The following is a 16,178-nucleotide window of genomic DNA, read 5'->3' on the forward strand; positions in this document are numbered from 1 at the left end:
CATCGCGCGCGCACACGCAATCAAGCAGATTAAAAATCCCCAGATTCAAAGGCAGTACGGAGGAAAAGAACGACTATTTCCTGAAATCAAATGCTTTCTTTCCTGGCGCTCTCCTTTAGACGCTAAAGTGGCTGGATTATAGGCTCTGGACTGCAACTCCCAGAAGGCGATGCGGCCTCGGCCTATCCCGAAGCGTGACAATAACCTATCCAATGGTCACTGCATGGTTCCCTTCTGACAGCCAGCAGTTCTCGATGTGAACAGTGGCTGATTCCTCTTTGGGGACACTATGGGTACCAAGTAATTGCTGGAATCTGTGGCCTTTTCGTATACCTTTGGGAGCTGTGTCTGAGGGTGGGCTCGAGAAAACGGCAGGCAATGTACACACGTGTCCCCTACACCCGCCCGTACGCGGTCCAGTCCTCCAGCACGCGAGGGCGGAAGTAGTGATGGCCGGCGCGGCCGGAAGTTCGGATCAGCTGATGGGGGAGGCGGCGCCGCAGCCGCCTAGAGGCCCTGGCCGCCCAGCGCTTCGTCCCGGCCTCGAGTCTCGCAGACTGGCCACAATCCCGGCTCACACCTCGCTGTTGGGTGAGGCCCGGCCCAGTGCCCCTCTCAGGCCCGAGATCCTTGCCCGGCACGGCCGCCCTGAGCGCCCCGGCCACCCCCAGCCCCGGCTCGCCCCTCAGGCCCCGGGCCTCCCCTCAGTCCCCGGCCGGCGGCCCAGGCCCCGGATCCGCGGGGGGAGACCCGGCTCCGGGGGGTGCGGGCCCCATGGAGCTGATGTTCGCGGAGTGGGAGGACGGCGAGCGCTTCTCGTTTGAGGATTCCGACCGCTTTGAGGAGGATTCACTCTGTTCGTTCATTTCTGAGGCCGAGAGCCTTTGCCAGAACTGGCGAGGATGGCGCAAACAGTCAGCGGGGCCCAATTCCCCCACTGGAGGCGGTGGCGGAGGTGGCAGTGGCGGTACCAGAATGCGAGGTGAGGATGAGCGGGGAAGGCTGCGAGGGGAAGGGGAGCAGTCTGGTCCCACTTGGGCCTTGCTTGGGAGCTGTCCGGACCGGGAGCTGTCCCAAGCTTAGAGTAGACTTCAGGACTCGCTTCTCTGGCCTTACAGAGATGGGGGGTGGCATCTTCACAAGCAGAGCTGGGGGAAGAGGGCAGAAAGATAGAGAAGGAGAAGGAGAGAGAGAGAATAAATATATGAGAATGAGAATATGAATCCACTCACTCGCGCGCATTCACAGAAGCTTGTGTTGTGGCAAAGAACATCCTTGGCTTGGCCAGAAAGATCTTTTGTTATTCCTGTACTCCTTAGAGACCGAATATGGGAGAATACCCCTTCTCTGTTTTAAGGATGCCTAACAGAATTTGGCCTTTAAGAAACCAGAAGTAGGCAGAAGAGAATGTGGTTAGTCGTGGATTGTGAAAAAGTGACCACCTGAGGTGTGTCACTCAATGGGATGTTGATCTCTCCTCTTAAGCTGCACCAAGAAAGTATTCCACCAAGAGGAAAGAGAAGTTCACTTGCTTGGGAGAGGAGCTGTTATAATCTTTAGTGTTAACCCAGATTCCTGACATCTGTTAGAAGTAAAGGCTGGGACGAGTGGGTGGGAGCCTTGGACTTCCGTATCCGAGGTCTGGGCAGGAGGGCGCGGGCTTATCTTGGGGCTGTCCTCGTGAAGCACCTCTCCTTTGTGTTTCTTTCTTTCCTGATCTTCCAATGAAGTCACATATCAGTGCTGTGAAGAATTTTGCTTTTGGAGTGGGTAGAAAGAATAAAGATGAAAGAAAACTCAGAGGCTTAGGAATCCTCACATCTTTCTCCCACTCAGCCCAAGGCAGTTTTTGTCCTGGGCCTCAGTGGAAACTGGCTTTCTTCAGTAGTCGAAAGGATTAATGTACATGTTCCGGGCCATTCCAAAAGACTTGTTCTGTAAGCTGCAGAGACTTCTGGTGCCCCTTTAGGATGCAGAGGGATTTGTCCATACCACTTTCTGGTGGTAGTATTGAGCTTCTGTTGGAGAGAGAGCTCTTGTCTGTATGTGTATGCATGCACACACGTGCAGATCACAAGCAGTTTCAGTGGGGATCTTTTGTGATCTCCCTACTTTTATATGTGAGGATGTGGATGGTCTCACTTTGGGGGAGTAACTAAAAGCATGGTGGTGAAGATTTTCAGCATATTGATGTGGTCCTGCGTAGGTTAAAATCATCTTTTCCCTCTTTTTTCCCCTCTTTTTTTTTTTTCCCCTCCCTGTCTGCTATCCTTCTGAGAGAGGATCTGGCTGTATGGCCTGGAGAGGTCTTGACCCTCCCTTGACAACCTTTCAGATCTGGCCTGAATGCACCATTTCTTCACCCATACCCTCCTCAGCCACCTTCAGTTGCTTGCTTATAAAAGGGTTACTGTTGGTTCTTTTCTGTTCTGTGATTTTTTTTGATCAATGTTCTAATGTAGCCATTGCTGTGAGTTCTGCAGTCTGTTATATCAGCACTGCTTATTGTTAAAATAGTGTAGAAAACCCTCTAGTGCTAACTCCATCCCATTCCAGGTGATTTCTGGAGCAACAGCCAGGTGCCCAGGGATAATTAGCTCCCCTTGGCTTCCAGTATAAGAAGTCAGACTGTGTGGGCCTTGTAGGCTCTTTTGCCTCATGAGGTCCCTAATTATTCTGAGTTCTGGCACATCTTCCCTCCTTAGTGGGGGCCCTGCAGTCATTTAGAGAGAAGGTGATAAGTAAAAAGGTAATCAGAAGTGAATGCCAATAAGACAATGCAGTGTAATCAGAAGCTAAATGGAGAGTGTGGAAAATTTGGTTCTGAGGCCTGTGAGTAGATATATCACCCACTTGAGTCTTAGAACACACCCTATCTGGCCGGAAGTTTCCTAGAGTCTCCCTGCTGTCTTCTGTTCTGGGCCAAGGCTGTCCACCTGACTGTGTGGCTGGAGAATGCCCATCTACCCTCTCCCAAGGAGTGTTAAGGGACATTATTCCCTGCCAAGAAGGGGGCTAGGAGTGCTTGCTGCTCTCTCCTCCAATTCCCAGCATCCATGGGGATGGCTGACAACCACCTGTAACTCCAGCTCCAGTGGCTCTGACACTTTCTTCTGGTCCCCATGGGCTTCTGTACTCATGCATAAATTCACACACCGACAATATAAAATTTAAACAAAAAGATAGCTGGACATGGTAGCTCATGCCTTTAGTTCCTGCACTTGAGAGGCAAGCTGATCTCTTGAGTTCAAGGCTAGCCTGGTCTACAGAGTGAGTTCCAGGACAGCTAGGTATACACAGAGAAACCCTATCTTGAAAAACAAAAACAAAAAAGCAAAAAAAAAACAAGCAGAAATATGTGTTTCCAAGAAGAGGATGTGTGTGTGCGTGTGTGTGTGTGTGTGTGTGTGTGTGTGTGTGTGTGTGTGTGCGCGCGTGCGCACATACGCACAGGTGCCCAAGGTGTGGCACTGGTTCCGAGTAATTTTTGCAAAATAATTCTGGCCCTTTCTCTCCCACCATCTCAATCTGTGTTTCAAAGATGGATTGGTGATCCCTCTGGTGGAGCTGTCAGCCAAGCAGGTGGCATTCCACATCCCATTTGAGGTAGTGGAGAAGGTTTACCCTCCGGTGCCTGAGCAACTCCAACTCCGAATCGCTTTCTGGAGCTTCCCTGAGAACGAAGAGGACATCCGGTGAGTCCAGAGCACTGATCATGGGCGAGGGAGTTCTAAGATCTCACACTGGCTGCTGGGCTTTCTGCAGAACAAAAGAGATACTGTAGTTGAAACTGCTATGAGGAAGATCAGGGAAGTGGGGGAGTGCCTGGGGTTTCCCCTAAGGAGTGCAAAGAGAGAGTTGCCTAGAGCATGGTGGTCTCTACACTGTCTGCGGAAGGTTATTTGCTGGGTGGTGGCCATGTTCTCTTTTTCCCCCCAGTCTGTATTCATGCCTAGCCAATGGCAGTGCGGATGAGTTCCAGCGAGGGGATCAGCTGTTCCGAATGAGGGCTGTGAAAGATCCCCTGCAGATAGGTAAGGACCCATCATGCCCTGCAGTGACCTCTCCTCTCAGTGCTAGTGTCGAAGATTAAGAACCTTTGTAGCCAGGCATGGTTGCACATGTCTTTAGTCCTAGCACTCAGGAGGCAGAGGCAGGCGGATCTCTTATTAGTTTGAGGCCAACCTGGTCTCCATACATAGTGATTCTAAGACAGCCAGGGTTACAGAGAGAGACCCTGTCTTACAAAACCAAAGCCCATGTGGAGTGAATGTATAATTTAGTATGGTCCAGGGGGGAGGCAGAGACTCTGGTCTTGGCAGCCTCTTCCAATCCTGCCCTCCTTTCTCCCTAGGGTTCCATCTGAGTGCTACAGTGGTACCACCGCAGATGGTCCCTCCCAAAGGGGCCTACAATGTGGCTGTGATGTTTGACCGCTGCCGGGTCACTTCCTGTAGCTGTACCTGTGGGGCTGGGGCCAAATGGTGCACCCATGTCGTGGCACTCTGTCTCTTCCGCATTCACAACGTGAGGCCCTCCCAATTTATCCTGGCCCTACCCTACGCTCCATTCCCCCCTTCTCTGCCGCATGCCTGGCCACAATGTGAGCCCCTTTACCTCCCCTCTGCCCATCTCTCCCCAGCTTCAGTTCCAAAGCCTTTTCTCAGATAGTTCTTTGCTCCTCAGGCATCTGCAGTCTGCCTGCGGGCTCCCGTCTCAGAGTCCCTGTCTCGGCTACAAAGGGACCAGCTTCAAAAATTTGCTCAGTACCTGATCAGTGAGCTCCCTCAGCAGGTGGGTGAGGTTGGGACATCCTCTCACTGCTGGCTTCCAGCCGTCCAGCCTTCTTGTTACGCCCTGGCCTCTTTGGATTTAACTGTGCCCTGTTCTCTCTGCCTTTGTCCCTTTCCCTCAGATTCTCCCCACGGCCCAGCGTCTTCTAGATGAACTCCTTTCCTCCCAGTCAACAGCCATCAATACAGTATGTGGGGCTCCGGGTGAGTGTGTTGAGAAGGAAGCAAGCAGCTGCTAGTACGGGGCATCACTTCCTAAGGCTCCATGTTGTTAGGTGAGTCTGGGTCCTTTTCAGTAGGTGACTGATTGCCTGTCGTTCCCAGACCCTACAGCAGGGCCCTCAGCTTCAGACCAGAGCACTTGGTACTTGGATGAGTCAACGCTCACTGACAACATAAAGAAGACGCTGCACAAGTTCTGCGGCCCCTCCCCTGTGGTCTTCAGGTGACTCTCATAATCAATCTGTAGGAGTAGGCACCATCCTTAGGCCACTTGTGATTTTCCCTTCCTTCTAATCACTGCACTGGCATGGTTCCTGCACGTGGGCATCAGTGATCACTTCTGGTTGATGATGACCTTGTACAGTCAGTGACTTCCTGTCTGAGTAGAGCCAGAGCTATTTTTCTTCCGTTGCCTGCTGACGTTGACACACGTGCAGAGACAGGTGACGAGTTCTGTCACAGGTGTCTCTCCCACTCTGTCTGTATTCTGGGTCAGATGCCCTTTAGGTCAAGGCCTTGCGGCTTTGCCTCCTTCACTTAGCCGCCCTACTTTAACCACTTCTCTGTTCCTTTCACAGTGATGTGAACTCTATGTACCTCTCCTCCACGGAGCCTCCTGCTGCAGCTGAGTGGGCATGTCTGCTGCGCCCTCTGAGGGGTCGAGAGCCTGAGGGCGTCTGGAACCTGCTTAGCATTGTTCGAGAGATGTTCAAGCGGAGGGACAGCAATGCTGCCCCCTTGCTAGAAATACTCACGGACCAGTGCCTCACCTACGAACAGGTAGCACCGCAGGATTGGGGAGGTGTGTGGTAGTTCCTTCCTCTCTCCCTCATCTTACTCTCCTTGGGGAGGGTAAGAGCCTTTTAGGTTGTCTGAGCTTTTGCGTACCTTACGTCTCTGCTCCAGATCACGGGCTGGTGGTACAGCGTGCGCACCTCAGCTTCACACAGCAGTGCCAGCGGTCACACAGGCCGTAGTAACGGACAGTCAGAGGTAGCAGCCCATGCATGTGCAAGTATGTGTGACGAGATGGTTACCCTCTGGAGGCTGGCTGTGCTGGACCCTGCCCTCAGCCCTCAGCGGTGAGTCTTCCCCAGGGTTACCATGTCCTCACGAGGCAGCCTGCACACTGAACAATCTGCCCGAGTGTAGGGATTTCTCAAGTGGGGGATGGGACGTGCTGAGCACTGGTGTCACTAGAGGTTTGCAAGTCCTGTTTCTAACAGGCTTTCTTCTTCTCCTTCCCTAAACAATACTTTACAAAATCCATGACTGTTGTACCAATTTCTTGTGGCGCTGGCTCAAAAGGAGCAGCCTCTCCCTCACTGCGCCCCTCGTTTGTGCCTTTCTTTGAGGAGAATTCCTGCTTATCTCCTCCTTCGCCCTCAGTGCAGACTGCTTGCCATCCCTCTAGCAGTGTCCCTCCCGCTTTGTTTCCACAGCCGCCGGGAACTGTGTGCGCAGCTGCGCCAGTGGCAACTGAAGGTGATTGAGAATGTCAAGCGGGGACAGCACAAGAAGACCCTCGAGAGGCTTTTCCCTGGCTTCCGGCCAGCTGTGGAGGCCTGCTACTTTAACTGGGAGGAGGCTTATCCCCTTCCTGGCGTTACCTACAGTGGCACCGACCGGAAGCTAGCCCTGTGCTGGGCCCGGGCCCTGCCCACTAGGCCAGGAGCCTCTAGATCTGGGGCCCTGGAAGAGTCCCGGCCACGTCCTCTTCCTATTGAGCCAGCTGTGAGGCCCAAGGAACCTGGGGCCAAGCGCAAAGGATTGGGTGAGGGGGTCTCTTCACAGCGGGGTCCCCGCCGCCTCTCGGCTGAAGGAGGAGATAAGGCTCTGCATAAGATGTGCCCAAGTGGGGCCAAAGCCAAGGTACTGGGTGGGCCTGGCAGTGGGGGCAAGAGCTCAGCAGGCAGTGGGAGCAAACGACGACTAAGCAGTGAAGACAGCTCCCTGGAACCAGACCTGGCAGAGATGAGCCTGGATGACAGCAGCCTGGCCCTGGGTGCAGAGGCCAGCACCTTTGGGGGATTCCCTGAGAGCCCTCCACCCTGTCCTCCCTCGGCTGGCTCCAGAGGGCCTTCCACCTTCCTTCCGGAGCCCCCAGACACTTATGAGGAAGATGCTGGTGTGTACTTCTCAGAAGGGCCTGAGCCTCCCACAGCCTCTGCAGGCCACCCTGGCCTGCTGCCTGGGGAAGTCTGTACCCGAGATGACCTCCCTTCCACAGACGACAGTGGCAGTGGGCTACACAAAACCAAAGAGGCAGCTCCTGCAGTTGGAGAGGAGGATGATGACTACCAAGCGTATTACCTGAATGCCCAGGATGGGGCTGGAGGCGAGGAGGAGAAGGCTGAGGGCGGGACTGGGGAAGAGCATGACCTGTTTGCTGGTTTGAAGCCACTGGAACAGGAGAGCAGGATGGAGGTGAGGAGACTGAAGAAGAGAGGGACTGAGGGGGGTTCTTTTCAAATGACAGAGGGGGCCCGGCGGCTCTGACTGGAAGTGTCCAGATCATGAGCATGGCTTTACATTCTGTAGGGCATCCTATCCTGGTCTGCAGTCTGCCCTCTCTAATGGGAATTCTCAGATATGTGTCAGTACGCTGCTTCAAAGTCCTCAGTGGTCGCTTGTTGCCCTTAGAGTAAAACGAAGGTCCTTGGCACGGCTGTGAGGCTCCACTCTCTGGTCTTTGCCGGCCTCTCCCGTGCTATTTGACTTTGCCTCTCACCCTCCATGTACTTCACTTATCCCTGGCCTGGCCATGCTCCCTCTTGTCTACACTGAGGTACAGTTGGCCTTTCTGGCTGGAGTAATCTTCTCACCAGGCTGAGCTAGGCTGGCTCCTGGTCCTTCTGCAGTCTTAGAGACCAAAGCTCTGAGAAGTAGGGAGGGGCACAAGACCTCTGAACTCAGAGTCCCCTCCCGCCAGGCGTGGCAGCAGACACCTGTTACCTCAGCCTCTGGAGGTTGACAGAGGAGAACCCCAATTGGAGGCCAACTTGAGTTACATAGTGAGACCCTGGCTCAAATAAAACAGACCTTGCCTTCTTAGACGTCTCTCTCTGAGTTCCCCCAGCCTCTGCTGTCTTCCCTAACCTACTGTACCTTAGCTGACCCCCCCTTCACAGATAGCAGCGCTCTTCTGTCCCAAGTCCCTATGAGCTGTCCCATCCGCTTGCCCTGCTCTTGGCCGTTTGCAGCAATACTCGTGATCACATTGTGTTGAATGACAGTGGTGTCTGTGACCAGACTGAATTCCTATGGTATGCCCAGGATCCATGTGGCATCCAGTGCTTTAGGAATATTGTGCTACTTAACCAAGTCTAATGTTCTTCAAGTGAAGGCCTTCAGTCTTTCGGTCCTATGTCTTGTAGGTGTTATTTGCCTGCGCTGAGGCCCTGCATGCCCATGGCTACAGCAATGAGGCCTCCCGCCTCACTGTGGAGCTTGCCCAGGACCTGCTAGCCAACCCACCTGACCTCAAGGTAGAGCCGCCCCCTGCCAAGGTGAGAGAGACCTCCTTCCTCTACTTTCCAGGCCCCACTTATCCCTGCTCCTATTCCCAGCCCAAGTGAGAGCTTCCTTCTGTCTCCACTGAGGTAAGTCAGTCTCATTTGTCCCAACTCTCTGCACTCCCATCTAGGGCAAGAAGAACAAGGTATCCACAAGCCGTCAGACCTGGGTGGCTACCAACACTCTGACCAAAGCAGCCTTCCTGTTGACAGTGCTAAGTGAGCGCCCTGAGCACCACAACCTGGCCTTCCGAGTCGGCATGTTTGCACTGGAGCTACAGCGGCCTCCTGCTTCAACCAAGGCCTTGGAGGTCAGCGGTCCACTCACCTTAACAGCATGAGTGGAGGTCCACTCACCTTAACCGCGGTCCTCTCAGAGCTCCGTACTTTCATCTCCAGCCATGGAGGTATCGGAGGTCCGAGTTCCTTCCTGTGTTTCAGGTAAAGTTGGCATATCAGGAATCTGAGGTGGCTGCTCTGCTCAAGAAGATCCCTCGGGGTCCCAGTGAGATGAGCACCATTCGGTGCCGGGCAGAAGAACTTCGAGAGGGCACACTGTGTGACTACCGCCCTGTCTTGCCCCTCATGTTGGCCAGCTTCATCTTCGATGTTCTCTGTGCTCCAGGTATGCCCCACAGTAACTGGAGGAGTGGGGGTGGAGGGTATAGGGTAGGGGTTTTGTTTTGTTTTGCTTTAAGGAAACTAAAAGTTCTAAGACTCTGGCAGTCATCTTTAGGACCCACCCACCAGCAGCTTCCTGGGTAGGTCTTGGATGATGAGGGTCTTGGATTCCTTTGCACTTTTGCTTGACTTAACCCAATTTTTGTCTAGTGGTTTCTCTCACGGGTTCCCGGCCCCCAAGTCGAAACTGGAGTAACGAGATGCCTGGAGATGAGGAGCTAGGGTTTGAAGCAGCAGTTGCTGCCTTGGGTACGTGTCTTGTCTTTGTTCACGAGGGGAGCTGTGATGGGAAGTCAGGATGACATGGGGGAACCCACGAGTTATCACGTATTACACAGTCAGTGATCTAGAGAGGGGCTGGAGACGCTCAGCAGTGAAAAGTACTTACTGCTTTTCTAAAGGATCCTGGTTTAGTTCCTAGGACCCTCACGATGGCTAACTATGTTTAATTCCATTTTCCAAGGGATGCAGTGCCCTCTTCTGGCTTCCACGGGCACATCAAGCACATGATACACACCTGCATGTAGGCAACACACATACAGGACAATAAATAAAACTTATTTTGTGTGTGTGTGTGTGTGTGAGTGTGTGTGTGTATGTTACATGTGGTGGGTGTTTAAAGGACAGCAAACCAAAACTCAAGAAAGGCCTCAGAGAGGTGACTGACTCTGTAATGTCGGCTAAAAGGTCAGGGCTGTAGACGAGAAATTGTCAGAATCTACCCAGCTCTGAGAGCAGACATGATGGTTATACCTACAATCCCAGTACTTGGCTACACAGCAAGCTTAGGCCAGCCTTGCTACATGAGATCCTGCCTCAAAGACATGATCCTCACAGCAAACAAATGAGCCAGCAGTTACATGCGTCCATGCGAGACACGCCTCTAGCTTGGCGGAGCAGGACAGGTGGCAAAGGTCTAGGCAAGCAGATGGAGCTAAGGTCGGATGTTAGCAGTGGGGACCTTTTCTTTTGGTGTGGTTGGAGCTCTAGACACTAATCCCCAAGAGGCCCTCCTCACAGGCATGAAGACAACAGTGAGTGAGGCAGAACATCCCCTCCTATGTGAAGGCACACGTCGGGAGAAGGGTGACCTGGCCTTAGCACTCATGATCACTTATAAGGACGACCAGGCCAAGCTCAAGAAGGTAAGGGACTGAGATACTGGGTTTTTGCCAGGCAGCAAGTGAGCAAAATGTCACAATCTTTCTCAGAAGTTTCCAGTACAATGACCAAAGTACTGGTCTGTGTGTAGGAGGTAAGTAGAGAATTTTGGAGACTTCTCATAAAGAACAAGAGACCAATGGTTCTTATAGGTGTGCTTGGGCATGAGGTGGAAGAAGAGAAGCAGAGAGCATAAAGTCAATCATTCATTTATTTCAATATTTATTGAATATCAGTATGTTCAGTCCTCAGGTAAGTGTTATGGAAGATTCCAAGACATGTAAGCTGGGAGGTTATCCTGTAGTTACAACTGGGGAAGACTTCCTGAGGAGGTAGCATTAGGCTGCTTCAAGAAGAAAGGAAGATAACAGAGTTCAGGAAATAAAGGACGTCATGTTACTGCTTGTCTCTTCTCCAGATCCTAGACAAACTCTTGGACCGAGAAAGCCAGACCCATAAGCCACAGACCCTGAGTTCTTTCTACTCATCTAGCCGTCCAGCCACAGCCAACCAGAGATCTCCTTCAAAGCATGGGGCCCCATCTGCCCCCGGGGCCCTGCAGCCACTGACTTCAAGCTCTGCAGGGCCTGCTCAGCCGGGGAATGTGGCAGGGGCTGGACCAGCTCCCACTGAGGGCTTCACAGAGAAGAACGTGCCCGGTGAGGTGGGGGAACTGGGTAGGGCGGGCAGGCGGGTGTCAAGCTGTGCCCTTTCCTGGGCTCATTCCAGTGTTCTATTTCCTCCCTCAGAAAGCTCCCCACATTCCCCCTGTGAAGGTCTCCCACCTGAGGCAGCTTTGACCCCACGGCCGGAGGGGAAGGTTCCTAGCCGACTAGCACTTGGCAGTCGTGGAGGCTATAATGGCCGAGGTTGGGGCTCCCCAGGGAGGCCCAAGAAGAAACATACAGGTATGGCAGTCTGTGGGATGGCATGGAGGGAAGGCTGGTCTTGAAGGCTGGAGACTGACTTCATTTTGGGGGTACTAGGCATGGCCAGTATTGACAGCAGCGCCCCAGAAACCACATCGGACAGCTCTCCTACCTTAAGCCGAAGGCCACTTCGAGGGGGCTGGGCCCCTGCTTCCTGGGGCCGAGGACAAGACAGTGATAGCATTAGCAGCTCTTCCTCAGACTCTCTGGGCTCCTCATCCTCCAGTGGAAGCCGCCGGGCTAGTGCCAGTGGCGGGGCCCGGGCAAAGACCGTTGAAGTTGGCAGGTCAGTGGGGAGAACACCCATCTAGCCCATCCTTAAAACCATATTCCTAATATGACCCAACTGTTGTCCCTAACATCCTTCCTTACCCTGGACCTCCTGACCTACTTGGACTTCATTCTGAAGGGACTTCAACCCTGTCCATACCCCATTGCTCTGTCAGGTGTTACAAAGGCCGCCGCCCTGAGAGTCATGCCCCCCACGTACCCAATCAGCCGTCAGAGGCAGCTGCACACTTCTATTTTGAATTGGCGAAGACAGTTCTGATCAAGGCAGGGGGCAACAGCAGCACCTCCATTTTCACACATCCATCTTCCTCAGGAGGCCACCAGGGTCCTCATCGCAACCTGCACCTCTGCGCCTTTGAGATTGGGCTTTATGCCCTAGGCCTGCATAACTTTGTTTCTCCTAACTGGCTCTCTCGTACCTACTCTTCCCATGTGTCCTGGATTACAGGTAAATTCAATGTCATGATTGGCATACGGGATGGAGGTGAATAGGAAGGGTCTTGTCTTTGTGACATTGCTGATCTGATGAAAGATCTCATCCCCAGAGCCCCAGGGGTGCCCACTTTGCTCCTTGTTCTTCTCCCTCAAGGGCAGGCGATGGAGATTGGCAGTGCAGCCTTGACTATACTGGTGGAATGCTGGGATGGGCACCTGACACCCCCTGAGGTCGCATCGCTGGCTGATAGAGCATCACGGGCACGAGACTCCAACATGGTGAGGGCAGCGGCAGAGCTGGCCCTCAGCTGCCTGCCTCATGCCCATGCACTGAACCCCAATGAAATCCAGCGAGCCCTGGTGCAGTGCAAGGAACAGGTATTCCTGCTTTCAGCCATCTGTGCATGGGGAAACATTTTTCCTCTGAAAAATGTGTGTGTACATGGGGTGGGGTCTGTGCCTCCACATGTGTGTGGAGGTCAGAGCACATTCTGAGTTTGTTCTTTCCTTACACCACGTGGGTCCTGCTCTCCCTCCTCTCCCACCTCCCTCCCTCCCTTCCAAGAGGTCTAAGTTGCCTCTGCTGAGCGTGGACTTCCAGTTCTTCCTCAGCTTTCTGAGTAGCTGCTATCATTTGGGGTTTAGGGATTCCCTCTTGATTCCCCCATATTCAAGAGCTTATGAAGAGTCTAGTTTTTCTCTCACTGTAACATTTCACACATTACAGGTTGAGTATCTGTTAGGTTCAAGATTAGAAGTGTTTTGGATTTTGTTTTCAGAGTATTTTCTTTTTTTTCTTTTTTTTTGGAGCTGGGGACCAAACCCAGGGCCTTGCGCTTGCTAGGCAAGCGCTCTACCACTGAGCTAAATCCCCAACCCCAGAGTATTTTCTTAAACCTGAGCAATCTTGGGGATGGGACTCAAAGCTAGTTATGAAATTTGTATTTCATATGTTAATTACACACACAGCCTAGAGGAAATCTCGTGTCTCTTGGCCTCTTTCTCTTCTATGTATGTATGTATGTATGCATGTATGTATGCATGCGCATGCATGCATGTGGAGTTGGATCCAGGGTCTCATGCAGGCTGGGCGGCCAACTGCCTTGCAGTCTGCAGCCCTGTCCATGCATCGAAGCTTATTTCATGGCATTTTCCTCTCGAGGCATCAACCAGCCTTGTGGTTCAGAAGTTTCTGATTTTAGTGTTTCCCTGTTCAAATTAGAACACCTAGCCTAATACTGAGTTCACGTGTTCACATCTGTCCTGTTATATTCACGTGCTGTGTGCTGTATTCTACTTTGTATGTTTATTGTTATAATCCTGAAGCTAGGTGTTCCCCTCACACACAAGCAGAGAGAGGCTTACTACTTAGGACACAAGATGGTCCCTGAGCCTGGACTCAGAAATGATGAGCTTTGGGTGTGCAGGAGGAACAATTAATGTTCAGTGCCTGTGTGACTTCGACCTCTGCTGCCCCTCCCCTCAGCCAGTCCTCAGTCCTGGGTAAGGCCCCTCCCCACTAATGCCCCGAACTCCTTTCCAGGATAACCTGATGCTGGAGAAGGCCTGCATGGCAGTGGAAGAGGCCGCCAAGGGTGGGGGCGTGTACCCCGAAGTGCTGTTTGAGGTGGCTCACCAGTGGTTCTGGCTTTATGAGGAGACAGCAGGCGGCTCATCCACAGCCCGTGAAGGGGCTGCAAGCTGTAGTGGCAGTGGCATGAGGGCTGCTGGGGAGGGTGGGCGAGGACTCCCTGAGGGTAGGGGCGCCCCAGGGACCGAACCTGTTACAGTGGCTGCCGCAGCAGTGACAGCAGCAGCCACAGTGGTTCCAGTCATCTCAGTGGGGTCCAGTTTATATCCAGGTCCAGGACTGGGGCATGGTCATTCCCCTGGCCTGCACCCCTACACTGCTCTCCAGCCCCACCTCCCCTGCAGCCCTCAGTACCTCACCCACCCAGCTCACCCTGCCCACCCCATGCCTCATATGCCCCGGCCTGCCGTCTTCCCTGTGCCCAGCTCTGCATACCCACAGGTGAGACCGGGTTTTACTGATGGCGTCGGGCAGGTGGAGCACACTAACTAGTTCACGGGTTGGAGTAGAGTACTTGGGTGTGTACCAGGGCTGGCCAGGAGTCCTGGCAAGGTGGGGGGAAATGGGAGAGCAAGTGAGAAATGTGAGGAGGCCTAACAAGACTTGTGTCTGCTCCCCTTCCCCATCTGTTGTAGGGTGTGCATCCTGCATTCCTGGGGGCTCAATACCCTTACTCAGTGACGCCTCCCTCACTTGCTGCCACTGCTGTATCTTTCCCTGTCCCTTCCATGGCTCCCATCACAGTCCATCCTTACCACACAGAGCCAGGGCTCCCACTGCCCACCAGTGTGGCCTGTGAGTTTCGGGGACAGGGAGCAGGTGAATGGAGGGGAGGTACGCTGGACGTGGGAGGTAGGGAAGGCGTTTCCTCTGTCCTCCTCTCACATGGCTCTCCATCTGCCCTCAGTGAGCAGTGTCCACCCAGCATCCACATTTCCAGCCATCCAGGGTGCCTCACTGCCTGCTCTGACCACACAGCCCAGCCCTCTGGTAAGCGGAGGTTTCCCACCACCCGAAGAGGAGACGCACAGTCAGCCTGTCAATCCACACAGCCTGCACCACCTGCATGCTGCCTACCGTGTTGGTAAGAAGTCCCTTCTGCACCCTACCTGCAGCCGGGTGAGGGGCTCTTCATTTGTTTCCTGTGGGTCAGGTACTGGGGTCGGGGAGGGTGAAGGACAGATCCTACCGTGTGCCTCTCTGTGTTCCCTAGGGATGCTGGCACTGGAGATGCTAGGTCGCCGGGCACATAACGATCACCCCAACAATTTCTCCCGATCCCCCCCTTACACTGATGATGTCAAATGGTTGCTGGGGCTGGCAGCAAAGCTGGGTAACACCTCCCTCCCCAGGACCATTGCCCCCAACCTGCTTCCCTTCCCTTCCCGCCCCAGACCTCCTTCCTAGCTCTTGCTCAGAGTTGAGGCCTTGGTCGGGTATGTGTGCGAGCGCGAGGGGGTGGAGGGGTGGCTCTGTCAGACCAGAGCTGAGATATGTAAGTGGGTCCCTAGGGCAGAGGTGGCCACCCTGTCTCATGCCCCTCCCCTGCCCCCCAGGAGTGAACTACGTGCACCAGTTCTGTGTGGGGGCAGCCAAGGGGGTGCTGAGCCCGTTTGTGCTGCAGGAGATCGTCATGGAGACGCTGCAGCGGCTGAACCCCATTCATGCCCACAACCACCTTCGAGCCCCGGCCTTCCACCAGCTGGTGCAGCGCTGTCAGCAGGCATACATGCAGGTGACAACTCAGGAAGTGTGCGCCTGCTCCTCCCGGGCAGGTGGACCAGAGCCCTCAGCACACGTGGAAGGGAGGTGAGGCCCCAGTGGCGTGTGCTCTGTGCTGATTCCCTTCTAACCCGCCCTCCAGTACATCCACCACCGCTTAATTCACCTGACCCCTGCCGACTACGACGACTTCGTGAATGCGATCCGCAGCGCCCGCAGCGCCTTCTGCCTGACGCCCATGGGCGTGATGCAGTTCAACGACATCCTGCAGAACCTCAAGCGCAGCAAGCAGACCAAGGAGCTGTGGCAGCGGGTCTCCCTGGAGATAGCCACCTTCTCCCCCTGAGTCTGGCCGCTGTGGCAGCGGGTCTCCCTGGAGATAGCCACCTTCTCCCCCTGAGTCTGGCCGCTGTGGCAGCGGGTCTCCCTGGAGATGGCCACCTTCTCCCCCTGAGCCTGGCCCCTGTAGGGCCCTATCTAGGGACACAGGCCTGTGACCATGGGGGGCCCTCACACAGAGGGCCACGTGACTCCTGGCTGGACAGATCATCCCCACTCAATTCCCTTGTAGCTCAGACTGGCAGCTGCTCTTGGGCTGTAGCTTGGGGCCAAGATGTCTCAGACCTTAGAAGCCTTGGGCTGGGGGAGACAGCCTTGTCTGGGAGAGGGCGTTGGGTGGCCTCTGGTATTTATTTGGCATTTATAAATATATAAACTCCTTTTTTACTCTGTCTCGTGGGTCTCTGCTTTCTTCCTTGTGGAGAAGAGCTGTGGAAGGACAGCTGATGATACCTGCTGTAGTCTAGGGTTGGTTGGTTTGTTTTCCTTTGTGACGAAG

The 16,178-nt window shown here is 53.9% G+C and overlaps 1 protein-coding gene across 10 annotated transcripts; it reads left to right on the top strand.

The window, feature by feature from the left end:
- The first annotated feature begins 471 nt into the window (after positions 1-471).
- Zswim8 (zinc finger SWIM-type containing 8) lies at positions 472-16,071 on the top strand. Of its 10 annotated transcripts, none has more exons than XM_032917256.1 (27): positions 472-982; positions 3,542-3,695; positions 3,940-4,034; positions 4,355-4,527; positions 4,687-4,794; positions 4,916-4,997; positions 5,118-5,238; positions 5,594-5,795; positions 5,922-6,097; positions 6,458-7,442; positions 8,393-8,524; positions 8,662-8,841; positions 8,972-9,155; positions 9,362-9,460; positions 10,232-10,356; positions 10,791-11,031; positions 11,122-11,280; positions 11,359-11,587; positions 11,748-12,040; positions 12,182-12,405; positions 13,571-14,059; positions 14,254-14,437; positions 14,526-14,702; positions 14,832-14,951; positions 15,243-15,353; positions 15,483-15,665; positions 15,720-16,071. In XM_032917256.1, the coding sequence occupies exons 1-27, from the start codon at positions 775-777 to the stop codon at positions 16,052-16,054; spliced, it is 5,769 nt and encodes a 1,922-aa protein (XP_032773147.1). In that variant the 5' UTR covers positions 472-774; the 3' UTR covers positions 16,055-16,071. The 10 variants fall into 10 exon arrangements, with proteins under 10 accessions (XP_032773147.1, XP_032773148.1, XP_032773150.1 ...); XM_032917257.1 differs by having other exon boundaries at positions 6,458-7,143; positions 7,246-7,442; positions 15,483-16,071; XM_032917259.1 differs by having other exon boundaries at positions 15,175-15,353; positions 15,720-15,850.
- Positions 16,072-16,178: the final 107 nt, after the last annotated feature.

The sequence above is a fragment of the Rattus rattus genome, chromosome 12 (genome assembly GCF_011064425.1).
Source record: "Rattus rattus isolate New Zealand chromosome 12, Rrattus_CSIRO_v1, whole genome shotgun sequence".
Classification (NCBI taxonomy): domain Eukaryota; kingdom Metazoa; phylum Chordata; class Mammalia; order Rodentia; family Muridae; genus Rattus; species Rattus rattus.

Coding starts and splice junctions, on each gene's coding strand:
- Zswim8 (XM_032917253.1), top strand. CDS start 775: ATGGAGCTGATGTTCGCGGAGTGGGAGGACGGCGAGCGCTTCTCGTTT. Junction 7,443..8,392: donor AACAGGAGAGCAGGATGGAG/GTGAGGAGACTG, acceptor TATGTCTTGTAG/GTGTTATTTGCCTGCGCTGA. Junction 10,357..10,790: donor ACCAGGCCAAGCTCAAGAAG/GTAAGGGACTGA, acceptor TCTCTTCTCCAG/ATCCTAGACAAACTCTTGGA.